Genomic DNA, 19,516 nt, shown 5'->3' with positions numbered 1-19,516 from the left:
ATTTAAACCAGCCGCAAACCCTATGGTATGCTGAAAATGTACATGAGTGACCTTCAAATGTAGAATTTATAGGTAATTATTAAACATAGGACATGGCTGTAATCCAGAGTATTCGAGGTAGAGTTTGAGAAACTCCCAAACTTGATGGACTGAGGTAGACGGAAGATGGCAGGGCAGCATTGTGCAAAACACTCTTTGACAAAAAATCCCAATGCACTGCTATCCTGAAAGAGTCTTGAGACTCAGTGAGACTTTCCTGGACGTTATTATATATATACATTTTACAGGTGAGTGTAATGTATCGAGTTATGTTACTCTGGCCCAGCAATCCCATGAATTGCTACAATCCAAGGTCACAAAGTGGTTCAATTATGTATTATTTTTTTGACTCGATTTTACCATCTCAATTGTATTGTTTCTCATTTCTCTCTCTTGTCGGTGCAGTTTTATTTTCTTCGTTCAGTAAAATGTAACATTAGTATTTAATATCAATGAAATGTGTACAAATTGCAAATAGTCGATTCTTAAAAAAAATATAAATCTATATTTGTTCAATATGATGCATGCATCTTGGGTGTAAAAGTTTACTTTTAATAATTAATTAACACATCGTCTAATGCTTCTGAGTAAGGCAGGAAGGACATTCCGTTTGCCTTCGGGAGGACGGACCTTCTTCGGCCTCACGCACGGCCTTTCGGTGTGCAGCGTCGGCGCAGAGCTGTCGTGCACGCAGCCCGGCCACCGTGGTGCCGCTTGATAGACAATCCAGCACCACCCCATCCAGCGTGAGGCGTGCCGCGCCATAACGCCGCGCTAGCCACACCGCTGCGCTTGTCTTGCCTGCCACGCATGCACATGCGCGCACACACACACACGAATGTACGAAGCACTGCAGTTAGACAGGATCCGTCTTATCTTGGTGAATCACCGGGATAAAGTAATGCTGATGCTGGCATTGAACACTAAGGAATGATGTCTAAAAATTATAATTTAGTGCCCTTCGCGTCAATCCACCTCCCCACTTTTGTCCTTCCAGCACTGTGCTTAAAAAATGGTGCCAAGTACGGTGCGAGCCCCTACCAGAGCTGGGCGCCCCGTGCACCACAATGGCGATGCCACGCCGGTTCTGGGCGGCGCGACCTTCCGGGGACAGGTCGATGCCCAGGTGTCGTGCTAGAGCAGCGGCCACGGGGGTCAGCTCCAGCTCTCCCACTCCACCGTTCGCCCTTCCTTTCAATGCCTCCCGCTGCTTTCCTGTGCCATACAGGCACACACGTTGAGGAATTTTGTTAGTACGTAGTGATGGGCAGCTTTGATTGGGCTGGCTGTGGCCAAACTGATGAGTCCATAATCCAAACAACAACTGAACATATACTGATTCGTAATACATTTTTTGGGTTAGTTTACGTAATAATTTGGCCAAAATATTGTGGTGTAACCCTCTACCAGCTGACAGAGCAAAACAAATTAAATAGTCACACATACAAGCATTTAATGCGGCAATTATTATTTCTTCAGCTCACCAGTAAGTTGAATAATAATTCTCACGAAAATATTTAGCAATTAAATATGACATTTCACTTGACACTGCGTCAAGCATCCTCAGGTCGGAAACAAAGACAGAAGCAGAAAACATGCTGCTTATGTAAAGTGTCTTACCTATAAAAGGTTCATTTGAGATTTTCATTTAAGGTCAATGGTAGTTCAAGTCTGAGGATGGTTAGATGAATTTCTAATTAGATCTGTGCCTTTTAAATTAACTATTGATTATTTAAATCAGATTAAAAAGGGAATGGGGGGGGTAGAGGTTAAAATAGCTTATCAAACACACTATATATAAGCAGATGTGACTTGCATAGACTTTACAGTAATGAATGACAAGGGACTGAATATTATTTATACGTATTATTATGCGTATCAATGGTAGAATTAATTTCGAAGTGCCCTAGTTACCATCACTGTCCTCTAGAAGCCCTGGTGGGACCTCTCCGTTCTTGTCGCCCTTTGGCGAGCCGATCCCCTCCAGCCGTGGGACGACGCTCGCCTCCGTCGCCGGTGGGCCCGTCGCGCCATCCTGATCGTCCAGCTTCACGGTCGCCTCACTTTCATCCTCCTCTCGCAGTGCTGCCACACGTGCAGGCGCCATTGAACACTTATTTGGTCGTGTGCTCGTGTTTGCTGAAACCGAATCAGAGTCTTTCCGCTTAAAACCTAAGATATGTTTTCATCTTGTTTAAAATCTCCTTAAATCATTAATCATTAGAACAATTTTGGATGGCAGAATGATGTAAACAAAAATGTTTTTACACTCATCTTCATCCTATTTTATGGGTTTAATTTAAACGACTTAACTGAGCCTGCCACGGTGAAATGGTGAGCACACTGAACTTACAATCCGGAGGTCGGCAGATCCATCTGCGGAGCACGGCAAGTTTGAAACAGGTTTATTAAATCCCCCACTTCTTCCAAGATGTCTGGCCAGCGTGCAAGAGTCAGACAAACACATTCTAGAGGTACTCTCTGTAGCACCATCGAGTGGAGTGGCATGAGCAAGATATTGCAGCGCTGACCCTTTACCTTCTACTTGAGCCTTTCTTTAAATCTAGCAACCTCGGCAACGCTCTATAAGTATTGATGCAACATGACCATTGTGGGTAAAACATTAAAAACACTCCGATGTGAAATTATAGCTACAAATGAATCATAAGGACAATATAATTCATGTAATCATTGTCTTGAGGATTCGAGATGCATGTTGCTGATGTACGCACGCATTGCTGCTGCACCTGTGCTCGGCCACGTCGTTTCTCCGTTGGGCAGCTGTGTATCCGCTGCTGCTTCCCCCTTTTTCCGGAGCTTCTCCTCGTAGGCCTGGAGGATCTCGGGGGGCAGCTTCTCACCCGGCAACCGTGGGGGCAGCAACAACACTCCATCATGGTACCCCTTCACGTGACGCAGGATCTGAGCATAAGTGTCAAAATACAACAACAAAATAATAAAATTAGACGTAGCCAGGGGACCTGAGGGGTCAAAGCACTGAGCCCGGTAACCACTAAGATTGTGAGTTCATAGCTGGGTTTTAGCCAACTGTGATTAAACCGGGTTGTTCACCCTTTATGTACAGTGAGGGAAAAAAGTATTTGATCCCCTGCTGATTTTGTACGTTTGCCCACTGACAAAGAAATGATCAGTCTATAATTTTAATGGTAGGTTTATTTGAACAGTGAGAGACAGAATAACAACAAAAAAATCCAGAAAAACGCATGTCAAAAATGTTATAAATTGATTTGCATTTTAATGAGGGAAATAAGAATTTGACCCCCTCTCAATCAGAAAGATTTCTGGCTCCCAGGTGTCTTTTATACAGGTAGCGAGCTGAGATTAGGAGCACACTCTTAAAGGGAGTGCTCCTAATCTCAGCTTGTTACCTGTATAAAAGACACCTGTCCACAGAAGCAATCAATCAATCAGATTCCAAACTCTCCACCATGGCCAAGACCAAAGAGCTCTCCAAGGATGTCAGGGACAAGATTGTAGACCTACACAAGGCTGGAATGGGCTACAAGACCATTGCCAAGCAGCTTGGTGAGAAGGTGACAACAGTTGGTGGGATTATTCGCAAATGGAAGAAACACAAAAGAATTGTCAATCTCCCTCGGCCAAGGGCTCCATGCAAGATCTCACCTCGTGGAGTTGCAATGATCATGAGAACGGTGAGGAATCAGCCCAGAACTACACGGGAGGATCTTGTCAATGATCTCAAGGCAGCTGGGACCATAGTCACCAAGAAAACAATTGGTAACACACTACGCTGTGAAGGACTGAAATCTTGTAGCGCCCGCAAGGTTCCCCTGCTCAAGAAAGCACATATACATGCCCGTCTGAAGTTTGCCAATGAACATCTGAATGATTCAGAGCACAACTGGGTGAAAGTGTTGTGGTCAGATGAGACCAAAATGGAGCTCTTTGGCATCAACTCAACTCGCCGTGTTTGGAGGAGGAGGAATGCTGCCTATGACCCAAAGAACACCATCCCCACCGTCAAACATGGAGGTGGAAACATTATGCTTTGGGGGTGTTTTACTGCTAAGGGGACAGGACAACTTCACCGCATCAAAGGCACGATGGACGGGACTATGTACCATCAAATCTTGGGTGAGAACCTCCTTCCCTCAGCCAGGGCATTGATAATGGGTCGTGGATGGGTATTCCAGCATGACAATGACCCAAAACACATGGCCAAGGCAACAAAGGAGTGGCTCAAGAAGAAGCACATTAAGGTCCTGGAGTGGCCTAGCCAGTCTCCAGACCTTAATCCCATAGAAAATATGTGGAAGGAGCTGAAGGTTCTAGTTGCCAAACATCAGACTCGAAACCTTAATGACTTGGAGAAGATCTGCAAAGAGGAGTGGGACAAAATCCCTCCTGAGATGTGTGCAAACCTGGTGGCCAACTACAAGAAACGTCTGACCTCTGTGATTGCCAACAAGGGTTTTGTCACCAAGTACTAAGTCATGTTTTGCATAGGGGTCAAATACTTATTTCCCTCATTAAAATGCAAATCAATTAATAACATTTTTGACATGCGTTTTTCTGGATTTTTTCTGTTATTATTCTGTTTCTCACTGTTCAAATAAACCTACCATTAAAATTATAGACTGATCATTTATTTGTCAGTGGGCAAACGTACAAAATCAGCAGGGGATCAAATACTTTTTTCCCTCACTGTACGTCATCGGAATGGCATACGTGTACATAATCAGTTTTTCTTCCGATTCCATTCCGATGACGTATGTGTACGTCACTGTTGATGTATGTGTACGGAACGGAACCAGAAGAAAAAAATAAAATAACTTCCCGAAGCTCCCACAAAAACCACGGCGCTATTACGTTAACCACTTTCGCGTTCCGAGATTAAACAATCGAGTACTCTCTCCTAAATTAAACATCTCAGCATTGTCAAACTATTGCAAAAATTAACATAATGCGACCACCGTTTGCAGCAGAGGGGGTGTTAACACTATTCTTTGCCAAATCAGCAGTGGTGTTGACGCATGACAGATATGTGCGCACTCAATTTTTTGCGATGACATACGACAAGGCACAGATGCCAATATTCTCCAGACAGAATTTCAACGAGTACACAACGACGACACTTTTGCACACGAGGAAAGAGGCCCACCTTCTCCTCCTCCAGGTACTGCGTGTCAAACTCCAGCGAGTAGAACTCGATGGGGAAGGGACAGGGGTTGCGCACGGTGACGTGGTGCGTGTCCCCAGTGCTCTGCGGCAGCATGGGCGTGAACTCCAGCACGGTGGCCGACAGCTCCAGCCGCGGCTCCAGCCCACGGCCCAAGGCAACGAGGAGCACACGCCGGCTGCTTTGCGCGATGCGGAGTGCCAGCCGCTTGCAGTAGCGTTTCTGCGGCGCAGACCCAAAAAACGGAATATTGTTCAGAAACTGAAGAAGATTGTCCCACGTTGAGCAAAATGTCGGAAATGATGCGGAACCCGCAAGACAATACAAAATCACATCGGACAGCGGTATACAGCATAGCCGACGTGAAACTTCATAGTAGTAGTACATACATAGTACAAATCAGATGTTACCAGATTAGGAAAATGTCCTACTAAGCTATCAAGTTCAACCCACAAATGACACGTAAAGTTGCACCTGCGGTTTCTGCTAAGTAGAATGTGGAGCCATATTCACCTCCTGTTAGCCCTTAGCAGGTGCTGTAATTTCCACAATTGTACGAAGGCTATCCATAAGACACTGAAAACTTCCTCCAAAGCGGTATTAATTTTATCAACCACAGAGGAATGAATGCTGATCCTCGACCGGGATTTGAAATCACAATCATCCAATTGCTAGTCAAGCACCCTAGTCACTGCAGTGTCCAGCTGGTTACTTTATTTTAGATTTTATTTTTGGTTTTCATACAATACAAAACCAAACAGAATCGGAACACACATTTGCCGAAAGACACTTGCACACGTACATAATCACGGTGTCCTGGTTGATTTAGAATGGGCTCAGGGTTTATATGGAGAGACGCCAAGCAAACCATGACTGTGCAAAACCTGTGATTAATAGCGGAAGCAAGGGTGATGGTGCGTGATGTGAGCGAGCAAAGTATACCTCCTGGGTCGGCGTGAACTTGACCTGCACGTTCATCCTTTGACCTGGGGTCAGTGTGCCACTTGCAGGAAGCAGCTCAAAGACGCGTGGTGGCTCTGGGGGAGGAGGCGCGGTGGCACGCACCTTGCGGCGCAGCAGGGCTGCTACAGGTGTGTCAGCCTGTATTTTCCCGCCACCATGAGATACAAATTAACATAGTGGGCATTTAAAGATGCAACCTATAGAAAGCAATGGTTCTTATCTCATAGAGTCATAACTAGGCTGCTTTACCTCGGCTGTGCCACATTATATTGAAGCTTCGATAATGAATAAATGGACTTCCAAGTTGCAGTCAGACATGGTATATGGCAATCGAATAACATCCACTTGATATCACTCCCACACGTTGGGATGTAACATCACCGCAGTCACGGTGTATTCAAATATTCAAAAGTTGAATTTTCCGAACATGTCAATGTTGACTCAGCGAAGCTTTCCTGGTTAATCATATGATATAAATAGATTTTTTTAATTACATATTAAAAAATATATAACTTTTTTTTGGGGTTCCACCTTTTAATAGTCCACTCTGTGGGAGGCTGCCAACCATCCCGCACACCTTAAATTAAATGTAACATGCCAGCAAGCCGAGCTGTACGCTGGACCTGACCTGCTTGGAAGAGGTGTCGGGTGGCGTGAAGGTCCACTCGCAGGTGACAGCCTGCTTGTTGTGCAGCTGCACATTGACGATGTGGCACTGCCCGCACTGAACGTCGCCAAACTCGAGCTCCTCGCTCGACGCCTCCAGATCAGGCATGGTCACGATGGCGCGCAAGCGCAGACCCACGATCGGCCCTCCCACCACCTGTGCACGCGCGAGCAAACGATGCAATGCACATGTCTTCGGTGCAGTGATTTGGTCGGGGCATCAATGAGCTTTTCGTTTCTCTCAATTTCGCTATTATTTATATTACGCCATTGGCGTCATGACAAGAAAGGAATGCATTTCCGTTTGGAGGTATCTCAGAAAACTGAGCCTCAACAAATGTTAGAGAATGGCCTTTGGAAAATGACATCACATAAATTCTTCTGAGGTCTCTTCAATTAATTTTATCACACAAGGTGGCGTGCACCTTCTGACATGCCATGTTTGCTGAATGGCAGATTTTTTTTATTTTTACAAATGGACTTTGCTGAATTGAGTGAAAACTGAAATATAATTATGGGCTTTTTGTGCAGTCAATGGTACCTGGTTAAGACTATCAAGTTATTACACTTGGAAACCCATTTTAATCATGGACCGTTGTCTCCATTTGAATACAAGATCTCAGTTGTACCGGCTCATTATTCTGACATGGTATTAGCCCTTGAGACACCTTGTCAACTTCTGTTTTTGGAGGCCCCATTGGGATGCGGTGACAATGTGCAAGGCACATATTTTACTTGCATGCATATATAGTCCATATATTAATAATCGTGTATTGCATATGATGTATATCAATACATATTCATGTATATATGACATGCAGAAGCATAGTGTATATCACATTACACGAATTCAGCAAATATACACAAAATATGGAAACAGCTGTGAAATTAAAAAATGTAAAATAAATTAAGGCCTGCATTTGCATGAATCTGAGCGCGTATGTCACTCAAATTAACGCCATAGCCACAGATCACTTCCCAAATTCTGCTGTTGGGTCAGACTAACCCTGATTTAAATGAAGACACGATTAAAAACACAGCTCTAGTAGATACACACCTAGGCTGTGTGTGCTGAATTGTCTGACATGAGTTTGAAGCTATTCTGATGAGAAAATAAAAACTTGAAAATGATGGTCAGGTTCTTCATCATACCACTCTAGCGGCGTCACTGTGTTGACATTGTATTAAACAGTATGGGAGTTAGATCATTGGAGTGTTATAATAATGTGCTCGACTGCAACTTTAAGGTTTTGTGTCTCTGTAACAAAGTTTCTGCGAACACAGCCTGGATACACATCTACACGATGAGAGGTATTTGTTTTTGGGTCGAATCTCTCCTTTACACGAGCAATGCCTTAGGTCACTGCCGAGCGTGCAAACCTGGATGTTCAGGAGGACGTCCACTGGGCCTAGGCCCAGACTTGCGCCGCGTGGATCAAAGCGCACTTCGAACGTCTCCGTCTCGGACGGCGGGAAGTTCTTCATGCGGTAAAGCTCGGCACTGAATCCTGTCGCGGGAGATCCAACTTCCATGTTACCTACGAGTTCATTTCAGGCACAGCTCGACCCCGCTATGAGTGCGGCGGCAGTGGACTCAGCACCGTGGCATTGCTGTTGACAAACACTTTACCCATTCTCTCCAAATCACTTCAGTTAACTGTTGATAGTCTGCCCTCTTATACATATTTATCACTGCGACGTCACAATGCCGTATATCTTCGTGAATATATCCTCCGTGAAAATACATTTCCGTACTGTGCGCAGTTAATAAGTCTATATTTGTATTATTCGCAATGAAAATAAAATTGTGCGCATTGCTGAGTTTACATTTTTTGGAGTCTGCCATTAAAGATTCATTACTCACCTGTGTGTGCCAAGGCATTTCTTTCCACTTGGAAGGACACAGGAAAGCAGCCCGGGTTGCTGATCTTCACTATGTGCGTGCGCACGTTTCCCAAGATCACGTGTTTAAAGTCCAATATGTACTCTGGCAGACGGACCCTACAATGGCCACGGAAAGACACCAAATACCGAGAGATAATTAAAATACTATAACGATGACTTGTAAGCCAAAATGGCCACACAATATCACTTGAATGAGCAATATCTACTGGACAGCACCCTATGTCTCCTTTGTGACGATTGGTCATTTTGAGCAGTCACGGCAGAACTAACCTGCTAAGCTTTTTCCATGATTGTCTGCCGGGCAGCGTGTGCTCTGATGTAGAGGAGGCGGGCGAGGGCTGTGTGCCGAGGAGGGAGGCTTGCAGACGCGCGTGTTCGCTGATTATGAACCGCTCCAGCTCCAGCTGCATGCCATGCTCCAACAGCACCTCGGGCTATGAGCAGAAGGAGGTACGTGTCATGGCGTGAAACATTAGACACATGCGGCTGTCTTCATATGGGACCATCAACAGTGGAGCTCTCAACACATGGGGCCATTTCTGCAAAAGCCTGTCAACATGTAGCTTTTCTCTTGGTTTATACAGAGTAGTGCAGGACTTTTGTCTGTATTGGAGTTCAATGATCTGATGCAAGATGCTTCTTTACATTATTAAGTTATCACAGACAAATATCAAAATATGCAGACCAAGTTCCTGTTTAATGTGATTTGACAGTAAAACTATCATCTACCGGTCAATTGGGCAAAAAAATAACAGACAATGGGCCTCTCGGTGCTGGCCCCCGCACTGCTCTTACAAAATTGAAGTCAATTACGGAACGTGTGCATGCAAGAAGAATCAGAGTTCCCATTGAGAAGCATAGCTGGTCAGCAGGAGAGTTCTGATGGTGCAAGGGCTCACACATAGGCAAGATTCATCTGGCTGCTGCTCCCTCAGGGATGTGCCAGGGCGACTGGGGTGCTCCTCTTGGCTCGTTTCGCACTCTGCACCCCCTTTATCGGCCTCCTTCAAGAAAGCCTGGAACCTCTCGTAGCCTGCAGCTCAAGCAGTCACGGCCAAAGCAATTAGGACTACTGCTTCATGCCACTCGTTGGAGATCCAAAATTAACGAGGCTCACGTTCGACCACACTTCAATCTTTTAAACGTTTTTTTTTTAATTGCTCGTTTATGAATTACAACACGAAAGTATATGTCGGCGAGACCTTTTTGAAAACCCGGCCCATAAATGTCACAAGCAGGACTAATAAGCTATAACCTTAACTTTAACACATTTTTAGTTTTTTCGGTAAAGTCACGTTGAAGGGAAACAACAAAATAATAAAATATATATAAAACAATAAAAAATTCTCACGACGTTTCGACCATAACTCAAACGGTCATCTTCAGGTGTGTTGGTTTGCATAAATTTATTTTAAAATAAATTTATTTATTTAAAAAGTAAAATAAATTTATTTAAAAAGTAAAATAAATTTATTTAAAATAAATTTATTTATTTAAAAATAAATTTATGCAAACCAACACACCTGAAGATGACCGTTTGAGTTATGGTCGAAACGTCGTGAGAATTTTTTTATTGTTTTATATATATTTTATTATTTTGTTGTTTCCCTTCAACGTGACTTTACCGAAAAAACTAAGAATATGAATTACTGCAGTCACGAAAGCTTTAAATCAAAATTTAACACATTTATTTTGCTTGTAGCATCTTGAAACAGATATCTCTTGATTAAATACTCAGGTTTGTTTTGTTATTAACGGTAATCTTGGAATTGCCATGAAAAATATCAAAACATTACAATTTGAGTAAGTATTAATATATTTCCTTGTAAGAAAAAAATACCTGGCAATCACAATCTGTAACTATAAAAAACACTGCCAGTCAAAAATGCTGCTTGTGAAACACTCAACAAAGGGTTACATAGCATTCAACATATTTTTCCAGCAGTGGATAGATCATGGGTACTGCCGCTGATAAAATAATATATATTCATTCAATATGCCATTTATCCAAATATTTACAAACTAGTAAATCTGAAACTTGCAAGCGAAAATCAGACCGCGACGTGATATTCATTGCATCCATTCGTGTGCAATTTGTAAGGCTGCGGTGACACAGGCTTATTTAATTTTAAGGTTATAATCCCTTGTTCATCATGGCGTCCTTTTTACTTCTATGTCTCAATAACGTCACGGAGATCGCGTGACGTGAGGGTTCTGCCTTTGTAGTGAGGGTTGTAAGTTGACGCCGAGGAGGGGGGAGGAGGGGCCTCACCCCCCCATGTGGAGTAACGTCAGCCGCTAATTATTATTAATGGAGGGGCGGTGTCCATTTGGAGGACGTCACCTGTTCATGATTATTAATGAGGGGGGCTGTTCGTTGTGGAGTGAAGAGTATTAATGAGGGGGGGGTTCTCCATGTGGAGTGACGTCACCCGCTCATGATTATTAATGAGGGGCGGGTCCATGTGGAGGACGTAACCTGTTCATGATTATTGAGGGGGGCTGGTCGACGTGGAGTGACGTCAAGCGCGTTACACACTGACATTCTTGGGTAAATATAGTAGTAAATAACACTCTCATCATCCACCACGAAGCCAAGCTATTCTATTCAATCACTGGAAACATTCCCAACCACCCAGAGCAGCTTCATGACTTTAATCAGCCACCGCTGGGCTCCCCTCCCCCACCCCCACTGTGGCATCCATTCAGTATGTATATATACGTTGAACTTCTTTCGCACCATACGTAAGTAGTGTCGCCGCATTTAACAGAATGAAGCTGCTCAAAATGTGCCCGCTAGAAGAAAATGGGAAGGAAGTGACGTACCGTCCATGTTGCGTGGCAGATCGAGGTGGACAATGGGGAAGACGCCCTCCCCGTACACTTTCAGCACCTCGGGCTCAAAGTGAGCGATGCGCAGTGCCACAGCATGCTGAAACGGCTCTGGCACCCCGGGCAGGAGCAGTACCCTCACAATTTGCTCTGTGGCTGCCCCCACAAATCCCTAATGGGAAAACGGCATGAAATATCGCGCGGGTGCCGACAGATTGTGTTAGTTGATTAATGTCCGTGAGACCAGGTGTGGCTCTCCACTTATTTGGAAGGCAATTGTGAATTTTGTTTAAAATGTTTCATGCATACGCCACCTGGTTGACTGTCATTAATCCAGATGTCTATCAATTAATGTGTTCGTTTAATACACGTGTATCCATTTAAATATCACAATTTAGTATCAAATAAACAACGTAACATTTTAAGATTTTGATACTATTATTTTTTAAACGAGTAGCTTCAAATAACTCCTGCTGCAATGACGTGACGAAGAAGACTAAACGCCTTGAATACCTGAGGAACTATACTGAACAGGGGAACCCATAGCATTTTGGTACTCAAGTCAAAATGCCCGCCCTTGACCAATCCGCACTGAATAGTGTGGTGAAGCATGGCCCCAAAACCCCCATGACCAACATGTTTAAACCACGAACCCCAAATCCCAGCAGCTCAGCCACGGCATGTGCTATGCATGCTGAAGGAACAGGAGGTGCTAAGATTGCCTTCTAGATTCAATCACAGCTACGTACAACGTGCGGATTCTCCGAGGCAAATTAAATATTTTTTTTCCTTGAGACAGAATTGGGAGAAATAAATTGAATATAATTGGACTTATTGAAGTGCAGAGAAAAGGTGAGAAATCCATTGCTTTAGATAGTTTAAACTTTTTGTACCCTAGCGAAAATGACAAACTGAAGTGGGCATGGGATTCTTAGTGATTCTGGGAAACAAAGAGTTTTAGTAAAGTACTTCAGATGACATTTTCCAGCTGTTAAGTCTCCCAAAGCACGACAACTTAAGTCTAAGTTAAATGTTTCATGAACAAACGATGAAGCTGCATTAGTATATCAAATGTAAAAAGAGCCAGCTAATTTTAAAAAAATATGTTCGGAAAGACAGAGGAGATCTTTCCGTTACAGGCAACAAGCCTTGGTCAGATACATTTCCAGCACCGTGCTCTCTCATGCACCACTGCAGACTCGGGCTAATACAAAACTCATTGACCTGCACACAAGACCCCAGGCCTAGTCTGACTTGATGAATGCGGTTGCATGTGTGCATTGTTTCAATTTTCACAACATTCCAAGAAGGTGATATAGTAATTGTTTGTAACTTTTCATTGAATACCCATAACAGTCAAATAAATCAACAATACAATTTCTGCAAAAACACGATACATTATTGCACCAAACTTTTACTCTTTGGTCCTTTCGGTAAAGTCACGTAGGTATAAAATAAAATAAATCACGACGTTTCGGGTGCAACACAAGCGTCCGTCATCAGGTGGGAAAGCTTTCAGGTGGGAAACCTTTCAGGTGGGAAAGCTTTCAGGTGGGAAAGCTTTCCCACCTGATGATGGACGCTTGTGTTGCGCCCGAAACGTCGTAATTTGTTTTATACCTATGTGATTTTACCGAAAGAACCAAAGAGTATGGATTCCTGCAGTCACGAAAGCTTAAAATCAAGATTGCACTGAACTTATTTTTCCAAAATTATTACGCAATACATTTTTCCTTCATGTAACTATCTGCAAACTCGATAACATAACGTAATGATTTGCAAAAATACATTCAATTACACTCACGGCAGCTTCCCCATTCAGTGAGAGAAGATGGAGTGTAAGTTGACAGAACGTCAGCGAGCACACTTTTCTCTGCTGCCTAAAGATTTTACACTTTAAAATGTTACCCCCAATGCTGAATCATGACCAAAACAGTGCTCCTATAATGAACTACAAAAAAAGGCAAAAAAAAAGAAACGTGGTAATTTTCAGTGAAGAGCAATTGTGCAGAGTGAGTGATCGGAGCGAGTGCTGTGCGTGCTCACGGTGTGCGGGCTGATGTAAGGGACACCGCTGGCAAGGCCTTCCATGCCTTGTGCTTCCCCAGGTCCCGTGAACCAAAAGCCAACGCTGCCCGTGTTCCTCAGGGTGATTTCCACCTCGGCGACGCGGTCAAAGAGCTGCGACAACAGCAGCAGCAGCGGCAATCAGGCTGGTGATTACAGCGGTCTAGTGCAGCGTCCCAATCAGCAGTATGTCCTCCCACGCTTCACATCACCATTTCAATGAGGTTTTGTGATCAGATAGAAAATATCATGGGAAACGCAAACAACATTCAGGACCTATTGTAAGATTAAATCGTTTCAATAATGTGTCAAGGATACTTTGGGGTTAAATCTTGTTCATAACATGAATACTGGAATCAACATTTTAATGCAATGTATTTAAATGTATATCTAAGCAATTGTAATTGCCCCCTTGCTCCACTTGGCATATAGTCATCCCTTTTCCAACTTTACAAGTAATTTTCACATTTCAGTCTTACTCAAGAGCTTAATATATTTTTTTAAGAAGCAAGCTATCAATTGGACTTACTGCGAATTAAAAAGCCTGATGATCTCATTCATACCTTGGCACTGAGAAGCAATAAGGTCAAAGTGTACTGGGATCATGAAGATTACAACTGTTGGGAATTTATGTGCTTTAGCTTAATTCAGATTTTTTTTCTCAACTCATATGATTTTGAACTTGTGCAGACACAAGATATGTAGTGTAAATCAAGATTGTCCGCATCTGTTTGTGCAAAATGAGAAAGCCAGCGCAAAACTGAAGCTGGCTTTCGGCCACTGTCCACAGAAGAGATGATGGGCCTAAAAACAAATACTTATGCATTAAACTATAGCATTTCTACACGTAACTTTAAGAGCTTTCTAGAGCATTCTCGGATAAGAAATTATCACCTATTTCATAGGAAGTATTTTGAGAAAGTGTGAAATATATAGGAAATAGAATAATATGTATCTGTCCAACCATGCTGTTTTCAGTCGGTGCTGAATAGAGTTAATCTCAAAGTGCAGGGAAAGGCTCATTCTCAAACTGTGCTAAGCCAAGGGTATGGGAGGTAAATGGGGATTTATTTTGACCCCATTTCACCTCCTAGCTGTGTTATGAGATTTGTCTTTCTCAACAGGGGGGGGGGGTACTGAACACAAGGAATTAAACAAAAAACACATAAACCTCGTGGGCTCTATGACCAAAAACCAGACCTCAGTTCAGGTTGTAAAGAAACTAAACGTACAAAAATATTGGATTATCCCACGAATATCTGTTGGAATAGGCTTCTCCTATCCATTTCCACTGATCTCAGTGGGCTGAAAGGCAGCTGTCTAGCATGGCTCGTAGTAAATTAGACCGTTGTGGGAAAGGGTTTATAAGGTCTGGTACTGGGCAAAAAAAAACAATTATATTAAAAAAATCCATGCTTCTGTGGGCCTCTTAAAGAGACCCTACTTTCTGTGGTGAATTATAAACTGTCAATAAAAACCTTGATAAAAGCCACAAAGATCAGTAAGTGAATAGTGTCAATCATGTCAGTTGTGAATGAAACATTATAATAAGTTAATATATTAGAAGATATTGATTGGTGAAGGAAACCCACGACTTTTCACTTTCTCCATGCAGCCTTGTGGTCGATCCTGAGATCACCACATCCACTGCAGTGGTCACCGAGACACTTACCACCTTCCCGTAGTCCACCTCAGTGGTGCTGAGTTGGTAGCTCATGTCTGCTGCCTCTCCCAGCAGGCTGATCTCATAGGTGGGCCCTCCAACCACGCGGCACAGCGCGGTAGCCCGGGCACGCAGGCCCGCATGCCCAAAGAAGCTGACGGTGACAGCCTGGCTCTCACCCGGTTGTAACTGTCCGTAGAGTGGCAGGATGTCAAACACCTGGCGGTGAGGGGGAAACGTAAGCATGCACATGTGGGCATGCAAATGTGAGTACTGTGCACCATTGTCATGTGTCTATCTCACCACAGTTCTCCTTTTGAGCACATAATTGTCCATGCGTTGTTTAATGAGGTAATTGTTCTACTCTCCCCAGAGCACCACTGCCCTTCATATAAGAGAATTGCCCACAGGAGCAGACACCACAGAGATACCTCCGAGATCCCATCAATTGACCTCTGGTTAACACGGTACAGAGACGTATATTTCCAATCACTCTGCCACTGAGAGATTAGCATAGTTGGTTCCGTATGGTGTGAAAGAAGTTCAACATACATATATGACAGTCAAACCAATGTTTGTAATGCTCCAAGCTAGAAATAAGCCGAAATTTTGTTCGGAACCAAATTTAACATGTTTTCTTGTGTCGTTATCAATAGCCAGGCTGAGACCATTAACTCTCTACATTTCAGAACCCCGTTTAATCACAGGCATCTGTCTGGATTTACACCCAGGATCTCATTGTCAGCTCAGTGCTAACCTCTGAAACAACTAGCCATCTCAAAGGTGACAGTTTTCAACTTTAAACAGATTTAAAATGACCAAAAAACTGATAATTGTAGATGTAGGTGATACTCGGAATAGGGAGTTAAATTTATTGGACGATGGACAGACGTTGAAAGCTACAAAGGCGCATAAAGGCAGGACGGCAAATGCTTAAGGACAGGCAGATGGCGAATGACAGAGGTAGAGAGAGGAATGTGAGCTCTGAATGGACCTACCTCTTGCAGACCAGTAGAGGGAACCTTGCTCTCGTCAGGCACCGTCAGACGGTTTGAGACCCCGGACTCCGCTGATGTATTCACACCCTCCTGCAGGCAACACGTCTTAATTGGCATTTTGACATGACAACTGTCTGTGTGTAGATTTAAAGCACATGGTAAATATGGAGGCTTCAAATAAAAAAAAATAATACCATATGGCGTGTATTTACCTCCTCTTCATCCTGGTTTACATTATCACCGTCCAGTGATTGAAGGCTGCTTCGTTCTTTTAATAACCTACAGTAAACAAGGGGTGGCATTTTAAATTAAACAGTGTTGGTATAGTTACTACAGCAACCCATATTGGATCACTGCATTTGGGCTGCTTAGAAGTTAATGTAATATTGACAATGTGGGTTTAACATGTATTAAATACTCCAATATGAATTTAAATGAATCGTGATGATTCATGTCAGTGAGCATTACAATATGGCACCTGAATAAAAAAAACAGAATCACAAGCCAAATGGAAATTGCATCCACGGCAGTGTGGCCACTGCATTTTTCAAGCTGCCTTCATTTTTAATAAACCCAAATAGAAATACCGAGTGTAATGTTACAGAGGAACAGTTTATTTTTTGTTTTTCTACAGTTTGGTGACGAAATAAATATCTCACCAACTTTTCTCTCAAGCTTACAGCAGTGTCAGGCAGGAATATTAGTTGTGAAGGTAGACGATTGATTGACGTGGATCCCTACAGTATACACTCCAAATAAATGTCCATACTCGGAGAAACCACAGCATGCGTGTACAACAAACAAGTATATCAAGGGAAGTTTGAATGATAACCGTTTTACATGGAGTACCACTGCTCTTTATATTTGGAAATAATTTCTTATACAATGTGTATAGATAAGAATGATTTAATGTTTCTTCAGAAGTGAGGCTTGGAGCCAGATTCACATTTTGATCAATGTTAATTTTTGTCCAATATTTGGTTAAAATGTGCTGCTGATGTCTAATTCATTAGCAAGGGGGCAAATCACGAAAATAACGTTTTTTTCCATCTTGTCAAGATGTGTAGCTGGCACAATAGGTTTCACTCGTATGTGTGTTTTCTTCGTGGGTGCATCCTATATGTGAGGGCTGAGTCACTCAAGCCAAACACGTGGATCAGCATGACAACCAACTGTCTGTTTGCTTTGCTGTGAATCACCAATATGGCAACAAGCCGAGTCTAGATCAAGAAGGGCACTCACCAACATTTAAATATGATAGAAACGTCAGCATTGAAGGGCTGCAATTGAACCTGAGTGAATCACCGCATTGGATGCCTGGTCAGCAAGCCATAATAAATCCCCCTCACCCTATTGTCATTAGATAGTAGTGAACTATGGTGGCCTGGAAACAGGATCTCTGTCTGTTCACTGGAATATCCTCTGTACTTCAACATGACTAACTTGTGTGTATCTCCTGGGAAGGCGCTAACGAGTGCCACTGTGTGCAGGGCCGAGCGTCAGATTCCCCTAGAGGCCCTTCTAGATACATTACCATTGGGTGGAAAGTCAGACAGAATTAATGAATGCATGAGGCATGATGTTTTATTCAATGCCAATCACAAATTATTCATACAGGAGGTAAACTGTATACTCGTATGATGTCTCGCAATTAAATGGTTATTGTGAAAAAGATTGTATTCTGAGAAACACAATGAAAGGAAAAATAAGACTAATTTATTTTTATATTATTCGGTGTTCCATCTTAGTAAAAATTAACTTCACGCCGCATCGAACAATATTGCTACACAACTCATTACAATATTAGTATTCAATTTAGTATTGCACTCTATCAATACAGTACTATTCTGGAATGATATGCAGCAGATTTCTGAGGGATATTATGTAAAAGCAACTGATTTAGCTAGCAGAATTTGTCATTAAAGAACATGCCGCGGTATAAACCAATATACTGTAAAAATAAAACACAGAATTCGCAATATGTGGCATTCGCTGCCCACATGCTTAATCTACCCCATGTCACCGACTCCTCCGCGCTCACACATTGCATTACATTCACCAATCTTTGAATCGCTAGCGCGCTGGAACTCACGACAAATCTCCCCCCCAACTCCTTTGTTTTCTTTGTCGACCCACAACACAGCCACGCACACGAGCGAGAGCCAGGGGGACCCGTGGGTGTCTGCATTTGGCAGGAATGCCTGCGTGGCACGGAACTGTGCAAGCGTTGCCACTCGGCAAACAGTCTCGAACACCCTGCGGCCCTCCCACTAGCGCACCTGCTGACTGGCGTGGCACCGACTTCGCCCACATGCGGCCGGCTCCTGTGCTCATCGTACTCAAACAGCGTCGGCAGGGTGCTGCGCACGGCCGTCCCCTCTCCTCGGTGACTGATCCAAAAAGTCCACACACCGTGAAAAAAAGACAACAATGACATCGAAGCAATGACAAGTCGATTTATATATTATCACTAATATATAAATCTGCACAAAACCACTGGGAATGCACCCAATATCATCAAATCTCAGAATCTGAGCAGGATTGTGCCTCGATAGTGCTTGGATGGGTGACCAAGATGAATAACTAGCGTTATAGGTTGCACAGCTACGTAGTGGGCAACAGAGGGTATTGCAGCAACATCCATTGTTGTTCTGTACTTCTATGCTCTCACGTCTATGTGCTCTGCCTCATCAACCCACACTGCCCAGGGTGGTAAAGTATTCACACAGTGTGGGGAGGCCTTCACCCAGCAGTGGAATAACAAATGGCTGTACATGTACTATATGGTTTCCTGTAATACCACTTTTGATACCAGCTACCAGTGTTTTAAGCATTAATGTTGAACCCCAAGAATACTAAATGTGGCTTTGGCTAGCACTGTGAGGCTTGTCTTCACTGTAATTTCTGATTAGGTGAATTATTAAAATGCACTTTTAGCCAATTTTACATACATTTTGCATTATCCGAGGTTTTATTTTCACCTGGCCATCCCTTCTCCCATTACCCCAGATAATGGAATGGAGAGTTGACTGTATGGATGGGTTGAAGCTCCGTATTGTCCAAATGGTCCAACTGCACTTAAAAGCACTTCACACGGTGATAAACAGATATGACCTAAGCACTAGCACCCATGCATTGTAGGCACTAGAGTTATATAACTGATCACACCATCTGAATTGATGGTTGTTTTTTAAATCGTACTCATTTTATGTTTGTGTCACT

General features: G+C 43.1%; 1 protein-coding gene across 4 annotated transcripts in view; it reads right to left on the bottom strand.

The window, feature by feature from the left end:
• HYDIN (HYDIN axonemal central pair apparatus protein) overlaps positions 1 to 19,516 on the bottom strand; it is a 121,804-nt gene that overhangs the window by 45,932 nt on the left and 56,356 nt on the right. For 3 of the 4 annotated variants that reach the window (XM_076068263.1, XM_032957669.2, XM_076068264.1), the window contains exons 24-40: positions 18,574 to 18,684; positions 16,507 to 16,573; positions 16,295 to 16,384; positions 15,306 to 15,515; positions 13,613 to 13,747; positions 11,561 to 11,738; positions 9,634 to 9,767; positions 9,005 to 9,168; positions 8,694 to 8,830; positions 8,210 to 8,337; positions 6,792 to 6,986; positions 6,143 to 6,301; positions 5,183 to 5,422; positions 2,772 to 2,961; positions 1,954 to 2,124; positions 1,081 to 1,254; positions 670 to 840 (exon numbers count right to left, since the gene is read on the bottom strand). In XM_076068263.1, coding sequence (XP_075924378.1) covers positions 670 to 840; positions 1,081 to 1,254; positions 1,954 to 2,124; positions 2,772 to 2,961; positions 5,183 to 5,422; positions 6,143 to 6,301; positions 6,792 to 6,986; positions 8,210 to 8,337; positions 8,694 to 8,830; positions 9,005 to 9,168; positions 9,634 to 9,767; positions 11,561 to 11,738; positions 13,613 to 13,747; positions 15,306 to 15,515; positions 16,295 to 16,384; positions 16,507 to 16,573; positions 18,574 to 18,684 — 2,654 coding nt within the window. The remainder of the gene's footprint in view (positions 1 to 669; positions 841 to 1,080; positions 1,255 to 1,953; positions 2,125 to 2,771; positions 2,962 to 5,182; positions 5,423 to 6,142; positions 6,302 to 6,791; positions 6,987 to 8,209; positions 8,338 to 8,693; positions 8,831 to 9,004; positions 9,169 to 9,633; positions 9,768 to 11,560; positions 11,739 to 13,612; positions 13,748 to 15,305; positions 15,516 to 16,294; positions 16,385 to 16,506; positions 16,574 to 18,573; positions 18,685 to 19,516) is intronic. The other variant, XM_076068265.1, reaches the window with a different exon arrangement.

This window comes from Petromyzon marinus, chromosome 20 (genome assembly GCF_048934315.1).
Source record: "Petromyzon marinus isolate PM22_M1 ecotype Great Lakes invasive population chromosome 20, UKy_Petmar_22M1.pri1.0, whole genome shotgun sequence".
Lineage (NCBI taxonomy): Eukaryota > Metazoa > Chordata > Hyperoartia > Petromyzontiformes > Petromyzontidae > Petromyzon > Petromyzon marinus.
The sequence above is the reverse complement of the archived record's forward strand: the minus strand, read 5'-3'. Positions and strand labels throughout refer to the sequence as shown.